An 8,798-nucleotide genomic window follows, 5' to 3' on the forward strand; every position below is an offset into this window, starting at 1 on the left:
TTTGCAGAATGTGTGGGACATTTCATCATTCATGCTTTTACCTGTCAGAATGTGGAAGGACATTCATAAATACTAAACTCAGATTCCAGGCCTTCTCTTTTGGAGAATGTCTGCTCACCCTTCAAAAGTTATGGCAGACAACGTCCCGTGGGCAAGACAGACCCCCTGCAAAATGCCTCCATTCATCCATGGGGACTAGAGGTGTGATGGGATTGCTGATTATTTGTAACTACAGCTTCTTTCTTATGTTTTTGTTCACTTATTGGCAGGCAACTTCAATAAACAAGTATCTTCCAAAACTTCTGAATTTTTTCTGCTTGCTAAATACTATGTTGTAAAGCTCCAGTTACTAGTTCAAATCCAAACCTCAAAAAATAGATATGGATTAGAGAAGGAATGGAAAAACCTTGACTTATTCAGAATACCAACAGCTGAAAAGGATTTCAGATGGTGGAGTCTTGAGTCAAAAATAAAGGAGCTCTCGGGGCCTCCCTGGTGGCGCAGTGGTTGAGAGTCCGCCTGCCGATGCAGGGGATACGGGTTCGTGCCCCGGTCTGGGAGGATCCCATGTGCCGCGGAGCGGCTGGGCCCGTGAGCCATGGCCGCTGGGCCTGCGCGTCCGGAGCCTGTGCTCCGCAACGGGGGAGGCCACAACAGTGAGAGGCCCGCATACCGCAAAAAAAAAAAAAAAATAAAAAATAAAGGAGCTCTCTGTATAACTTCCTTCTTTTCTTCGTGTTTTGAATTTGACTGAGGGAAGGTGAAAATGATTGCTAGAGCCCCTGATGCATCCTCTTTAAGTAGAATACTGCTTTGAAAGAATCAATCACAGCAACAGGTGATCTGTGACCACTCTGCAGATACTAATTCCCATCTGGCCCTGCTCTGTCATTGTCTTTAGGACATTCTTCTTGTAAAATGATTTAATGCAGTTCACATTCTCTCTCCCCTAAAATAAGGCCATAGGATAATAATTCTGTTTCATGTGAGGCTTTGTATCTAAGTTAATAGTGAGGGTTTCTTAGCTGGTTCACGTCAAATCTTTATGCCAAAAAAGGGGATGGAGCCAAATTGTATCTGATACTTAGCTGTGTGAAATAGTTGTGTGAAAGACAGACACATCTGTCAGTCAATGTTTCTCCGGCCACTGAGGCATTGATTAGTGCACCGGAGTAATCATCTGGTAGGTAGTAGGCACCACTGTTACCTTGTTAACCCAATAGGCCACAAACGATTCTCGTTCACTTCTTCTGTGCGATGTCTGTATCCGGTGTTCACATATGACTCCAACCATGTATATTTTTCAGAGTGTCAATCCATATCTGCAAGGACAGAAGCTGGACAATGTTGTGGCGAAGAAGTCAGTCCCTCATTTTTCAGATGAGGATAAGGACCCAGAGTAAAGTGAAGATGCTGAGTGGAAACCCACACGACCTGTTAGACCTCCTTGGTGTTGCTTATGTGCACGCATTGTTAGAGCCCCTGTGAATGGCAGCATGTTTCTAATTTAGACAAGTATGGATGAAAAGCAGCTGTATTTTGATATCCTATTGTCCTTCACACTGATAGCTCTGCCTACTGCTAAATTAGAGCTTTTTTTCTTTAAATGTGGAGCTGCAGTGAGCATTAAAATTAAAATGTATGTGTCAATAACAATAAAAAGCAAATGAATGAAATGTCCTCCGATTTCTTACAGTTTAAAATGGTGTTTCGGGTGGCACTGTTTTGGCCAAGTCTGTAAAAGGCTGGCATTTGATTTTGATTATGTAGTTAATCCAGCCCTTGGGCATTATTACACACCAATAAAGAAGATTGTACCCAGGAGGAGCTGACACATTTCACTTGGCTGCATCTTAATAAATGTGTATGCAAGAATGAGTATGTGAATTTCTTTTTAATTTAGAGCATTATAAAAACTCTTTGCTTACTAGAACAAATTCACAAATATGATCTTATCTGATCTTAACAAAAATACGGTGAAGTAAAAGGGGGGAGTATTATTATTCCCATTTTACAGATGGTGGGACTGAGACTCAGCTTCCACGAAAAGCTGAAAGTGACACAGTCAGTACTCGGGGACTAAGGTCTGCTGACTCTGACTTTTTATTCAGCAAACATTGTTTCTACCATGTGCCAGGCACAGGGCTGGGCTCTGGGGGGCGCACTGGGGACTCACACTGACACCAGCCAGGTCCTCAGGCAGCAAAGCATCCAATCCATGAGCTCTGAGTAGGTCAGTCAGCTCCATGCTGCTTTCAAAGCTTGGAATGGCAGATGCAGACGTGCTCTCCTGCATGCTTCTGAAGAGGCAGGCAATTTTCTTTCAGCCGAGTCTTCCCAAGTCAGAAAAATCAGTGAAAGGCTGGCAGGAATCGGTTCACTGGTGAGATTATTTTTGTGCTCTTTATACCTCACTGTAAAAGAGATGATGGTTTCAGGCTTTGATATCATCGGCCTCAATTTCGTTGTCTATAAGAGGGAGACAGCAGTGAGAAAGGACTCAGGGAGAAAGATCATTCTTGATTTTAATTTTAATAACTGCATATTAAATCCAAATGTCAGTGACTTGTCTAATGGAAATAGCTTGTCCATATTTAGTTAGCATGTGAGTCTGTTATTACTTATACAAATCAAGAAAGGTATTGGCCCCTGTTTTACGGCAGGAGGCATTTTTCCTAGAGTGCTTCACCAGGCAATTTCTCCACAACCCGTAGTGTCATTTCAGAAGCATCATTATCACCTGATTTTAAGAGAGAGTTCCCTCACGTCCTAGAGACGTATAGAGCTGGGAAGGTCTCCTTTATGGATTCTGTGTTTTGTAGGCATTTAAATTACATTTTATACCAGTTCCAGTCCTCTTAGAAAAAGGACAAAGGACATCTCTTTCTCCAAGATTGGACAGAAGGAAGGAAAATGGCTAAAGACATGCTTTGAGGTCATGAGGAAGGAAGTAGAAGTGAAGCAGGAGAAGGGGAGGTCATTGTGCCTGGGTTAGGCTTGTTCGCCTTCCAATGCCTTTTCTGCCCTCCCCTGTTTCACAGGCTGCCTTGTCAGCTGACTTCTGGCTGGGTTTAATGTGAGGTCACTGTGGGCGGAGTAGAAGGTGAGAAAATGGGAGAAAACAAGGTAATTCCTTTTTTTTTTTTTTTTTTTTTGCGATACGCGGGCCTCTCACTGTTGTGGCCTCTCCCGCTGCGGAGCACAGGCTCCGGACGCGCAGGCTCAGCGGCCATGGCTCACGGGCCCAGCCGCTCCATGGCATGTGGGATCTTCCCGGACCGGGGCACGAACCCGTGTCCCCTGCATCGGCAGGCGGACTCTCAACCACTGCGCCACCAGGGAAGCCTAAGGTAATTCATTTTTGCTCCCGGTAGCTGCATCTTCTCTGAGGCTCCATCTCCTGCCAGGTAAGCCTGGCCCCTGGGCCCCAGTCATGTCACCTCTTCCACTGGTCCCTGCAGCCTAAGGAGGCCATGGCTTCTGCCATATTGTTAATCTCTGGGTTATTTCACCAACTCCTGTTTGGCTTCCTGGCCTTTCTATCACCTGTATAACCCATTTTCCACATTGAATTATTTCTGTTTGAAATCTTTAGAGTGTTTTCTGTTTTCCTGGTTGGTCCCTGACTGATGCAGTCATCCATAGGGGAAATCAAGAATAAGTTAAAGTATTCTGAGAAAAATTTAGAACAAGCATTGTGGAGAACACAGAGGACAGTGCTCCTCAATCATTAATGTAATATGATTCACATGGGGATATTGTTAAAAATGCACACTCTGACCCAGTAGTTCCAGGAAGGGCCTTAGATTTTGCATTTCTTATAAGTTCATAGGTGATGCTGGTGCTGCTGGTCCATGGGCAACATCTTGAGTTGCACAGAAATAGGAAATTAGGAGAGGATGAATGAAAATGCAAGAACTCTGAGAGCCCAGTTAATAACTTAGTCTGAATTCGTAAGGACCCTGCCAACATTGTTTAGTAACCTTCTCCAGCCACTGTCAGCATCTTGGGAGGAAGGGCAGGTAGGGCAGACGTGAGAGTGAACCCCACAGATTGGCACACGGTAGAGCACCAAGGAGTCAAGATTCTACAACATGAGGGAAAGCAACCCTGAGATGCCCCATTATAGACATGAGGCTCTGTAATGGGTCAGGTTGGATCAATGATCTGAGAAAGGTCAAAAGATTAGTGGAAATGAGGTGGCTTGAAATAAGCTTCAATAGGTACAAAAGAAAACAAGAGGGAAAGGTAAAGAGTTGGTTACCTGAGGGAAGCTGAGTTTGGATTCTCGGCAAAGGAAAAATTTCGAGGGACAATGAATCACATCTCCGTTGTGACAACTACAGGAAATAGAGTTGAGTGGAGCTGAAGATCAATGGGCTTGAGGAAGTAGAAAAACTGTAAAGTCAGAGAACAAAAGACAGGATCACTAATGCGAGAGGTAAAGTCCTCGAGTTAGAGGGGGAGGTCAGGGGAGTAAGATTCCGTATGAGGTCAAAGCTGCACACAAGCTTATAGAGTGCAGGCTGAATCTGAGGTCCAAGAGCCTCTGACACTTGCATTCTGTGTGCCTATGCATACCCATGCATACCTGGTAGGTTTTTTTTTTCTTTAGAAGTTCTAGATTCTTAAAGGGATCTGTGACCTCACAAAAGTTTAGAAATCACTGCTGAGAGGAGTAGTGTGAGCCACATTGGTCTTCACTGAGGAACAGTCAAGTTTGTCGTGAGGGGCCCTTGAGAAAGAAAGAAGAGGGTAGAGTAACTTCTCCTATGTGGATTTCAAAAGAAAATTGTCATGGCCAATAATCATCAATGGCTTCTAACCACCAGGTGAAAGACTGAAGAGTTAATTGCTAATAGATCAACGAGGCCAGCAGCACCTGAACCCACTAGTCAATCAGATCAAACAAGAGATAGATATTATGTGCCTCCTGGTGTGATTAATATGAAGCACTGTCAATGAAATACTCTTGCCCAAACAATCTTACCTGAACCACTGGGTTTAACTCCCTGCTACTAGAAACAGGTTAAACACACCACTAGGAAGCAATCACCAAAATCCAGAATGGGGGAGACTCGACAGGACCAGCAACCCAGCATTTTTCAACAAATAAATGGCAGGAATAAAAAAATAGATGGGGAACTACTATTATAGATTTAGAAAGACTTAAGAGACCTACAATCCAAATACAATGTGTGAGTCTTAATTGTATCCTGACTCAAATGAAAAAGACACTGATCAGACAACTGGGGAAATTTGTGTAATGACTGGTGGTATTTAGGTGTTATGAGATATTATGAGATTTTAATTTTTTATTATTTATTTTATTGAAGTACGGTTGATTTACAATGTTGTGTTACTTTCTGGTATACAGCAAAGTGATTTGGTTATACATATATATATATTCTTTCTCAGATTCTTTTCCATTATAAGTTATCCTAAGGTATTGAATATAGTTCCCTGGGCTATACAGTAGGAACTTGTGATTTATTTTATATATAATAGTGTGTATCTGTTAATCCCAAACTCCTAATTTATCCCTCTCATTATCCCTAATTTTCATTATCTCTCATTATCCCTAAAATTATCCCTAATTTTCCCACTTTGGAAACCATAAGTTTGTTTTCTATGTCTGTGAGTCTGTTTCTGTTTTGCAAATAAGTTCACTTGTATCATTTTTTTTAGTTTCCACATATAAGTGAAATCATATGACATTTGTCTTTCTCTGTCTGACTTACTTCACTTAGTATGATAATCTCTAGGTCCATTCGTGTTGCTGCAAATGACATTATTGCATTCTTTTTTATGGCTGAATAATATTTCATTGTATATGTGTACCACATCTTCTTTATCCATTTGTCTGTCAATGGACATTTAGGTTGCTTCCATGTCTTGACTATTGTATAATAAGTAGTTCTGCAATGAACACTGGGGTGCATATATCCTTTCGAAGTATGGTTTCTCTGGATATATGCCCAATAGTGGGATTGCTGGATCACATGATAGCTCTATTTTTAGTTTTTTAAAGAATGTCCATATTGTTCTCCATAGTGGCTGTACAAATTTATATTCCCACCAACAGTGTAGGAGGGTTCCCTTTTCTCCAAACCCTGTCCAGCATTTATTGTTTGTAGATTTTTTTAAGTTAATTAATTAATTAATTAATTTTTATTTTTGGCTCTGTTGGGTCATCGTTTCTGTGCAAGGGCTTTCTCTAGTTGCAGCGAGGGGGGGCCACTCTTAACTGTGGTGTGCGGGCCTCCCACTGTTGTGTCCTCTCTTGTTGTGGAGCACAGGCTCCAGGCACGCAGGCTCAGTAGTTGTGGCTCACGGGCCCAGTTGCTCCGTGGCATGTGGGAACTTCCCAGACCAGGGCTCGAACCCGTGTCCCCTGCATTGGCAGGCAGATTCTCAACCACTGCACCACCAAGGAAGCCCAGTTTGTAGATTTATGATGATAGCCCTTCTGACTAGTGTGAGGTGATATCATACTTCATTGTAGTTTTGATTTGCATTTCTCACATAATTAGAAATGTTGAGCACTTTTTCATGTGCCTGTTGGCCATCTGTATGTCTCCTTTGGTGAAATGTCTGTTTAGGCCTTTTGCCCATTTTTTGATTGGGTTGTTTGTTTTTTTGATATTGAGCTGTATGAGCTGTTTGTATATTTGGGAAATTAAGCCCTTGTCGGTCACATCATTTGCAAATATTTTCTCCCATTTTGTAGGTTGTCTTTTCATTTTGTTTATGGTTTCCTTTGCTGTAAAAAAGCTTTTAAGTTTGATTAGGTCCCATTAATTTATTTTTGCTTTTATTTCTTTTGCCTTGGGAGACTGACCTAAGAAAACATTACTATGATTTATGTCATAGTATGTTTTGCCTATGTTCTCTTCTAGAAGTTTTATGGTATCATGTCATATCTTTAAGCCACTTTGAGTTTATTTTTGTGTATAGTGAGAAGGAGTGTTCTAACTTCATTAATTTACATGTGACTGTCCAGTTTTTCCAACACCACTTGTTAGAGAGGCTGTCTTTTCTCCCTTGTATATTCTTGCCACCTTTGTCATAGATTAATTGACTGTAGGTGGGTGGGGTTTTTTCTAGGCTCTCTACTCTGTTCCATTGCTCCATGTGCCTGCTTCTGTATATGGCTATATTTTTAAAAAACAATTCTCTTAGGGATAAATTTTGAATTATTTACAGATAAAATGATAAGATATCTTGGAGTTGCTTTAAAATAATCCAATGATAGTGATAGTGAAGGAGGGAATTGGAGGTATAGATAAATCAAGATTGGCCATAAATTGGTAATTGTTGAAGCTGGGTCATGGGCACATGGCGGTTCATTGAACCTCTTTCTCTACATTTGGGTGTATTTGAAATTTTCCACAATAAAACCACAAGTAATGGTAAAATAGCAATGTCGGACAAGGTATAAAGCTTTACTGGGTAAGGCTGTGGAAAATGTGAGGAAGCAAAAACGGAGACTGATGTTTCTCTGGGGTGCTGGGGAAGGAAGTAGCAGGGGGTTTCCTAAGAGACAGAAACTGGTGGTGGCGGTGAGCTGGATGGTGAGGGCTCAGAGTCCCTGGGAGGAGAAGAGATCCTCCTGGAAAGAGGATGACGACTTGAGGCAGGAAAGAAAGGGACCCTCCATCAGAAAGACAGACTCAGAAAGGCCATTTCCTTCTGGTGGAGTTTGGGCTGCATCTACAGCAGAAATACTAAATTTTCTGGGTGCTGGAAGGGTCTTTACCTCACCTCTGGGGTCTATCAATTTTTCCACAATGCTTCAGCCAGGGATCTTTAAAAAAAAGGGGGAGATGGTTGTAGATCCCCACCCTCTCCCCCAACACACTCACAAGGAGAACAAGATACCTACTACTTGGCAGGCGGGCATGCACAGAAGAGAGAGTGAGAAAACATAGGAGTGGGTGTGGGTTGAAAAAGATTGAGAAGCCCTGTTTCTGGGGATTCTCCATTAAATGACTTACAGAAAATACCGATCTAGATATAACGTGTGTGGGGTGGAGAGGAACACTACTAAAAGATGGGAAGGTAGCAGCAGTAAAACTAAAGCAATAAAGCCAATGCAGAGTGCAAAGGCACGTGAGGGTTCAGATAAGCCTACACCCACCTATCGGGGTGACATTGCAGAGTCAAGTGGAATAGTGAATAAAGATGATGGAGTCTTGGAGCCGAGCTGGGGCTGGGGATAGAGGGGGGGATTGGGCAGGATGTTGTAGCAGCTGCAGTTCAGAGCCTAGTTCATTCCATATCTGCAGAAGCCCTCACTTCTAGACTCTAGTAATCTCATGATTCCCACAAAATTAAAGCAAACCAAAAGAAAATAGATACTGTGCTTCCTCTGACACCTAAGAACTCTAAGTTTAGCTATATCCTGTTTAGCCAGACCTCATCTGGAGCCCTTTGGGAGTCAGTGAACACCTATTTCAGAGGGAAAGATGCTCCATCAGAGCATCAGAACTGCAAGGGGCACCTGGTGGGCTACTGGGTTCCTCACCACTGTGCAATCGACATGAACCCTCCATCAACTCCAGAGTCCTTTTATATGTTCAGTAACCATTCAAGCACATACCTAGCAGGTATGTCCAGAATCTCCTTCCTCGGGGCCCCTCCAAATAACAGTTTAAGGACCCCAGGGTGCTACATCAGTCTGAAGTAGGGTGGGGTGGGATTTCTGGATCCTTGTCCGCTACTGCAGGCATCCTGATACCACACAGCCTTGTTGGTAAGTCTTTGGTCTTGCCTAATGTATAGACACTTGCCTAGTG

General features: G+C 42.6%; 1 protein-coding gene across 3 annotated transcripts in view; it reads left to right on the top strand.

Moving 5' to 3' along the window:
• Positions 1–1,867, top strand: part of SCG5 (secretogranin V) — a 56,284-nt gene extending 54,417 nt beyond the window's left edge. For all 3 annotated transcript variants that reach the window (XM_082620138.1, XM_082620137.1, XM_082620139.1), the window contains one exon: positions 1,308–1,867. In XM_082620138.1, the coding sequence (XP_082476264.1) occupies positions 1,308–1,403 (96 nt within the window). In that variant the 3' untranslated portion in view covers positions 1,404–1,867. The remainder of the gene's footprint in view (positions 1–1,307) is intronic.
• The last annotated feature ends 6,931 nt before the right edge of the window (positions 1,868–8,798 follow it).

The sequence above is a fragment of the Mesoplodon mirus genome, assembly GCF_964341445.2.
Source record: "Mesoplodon mirus genome assembly, chromosome: 4".
NCBI classification, from domain to species: domain Eukaryota; kingdom Metazoa; phylum Chordata; class Mammalia; order Artiodactyla; family Ziphiidae; genus Mesoplodon; species Mesoplodon mirus.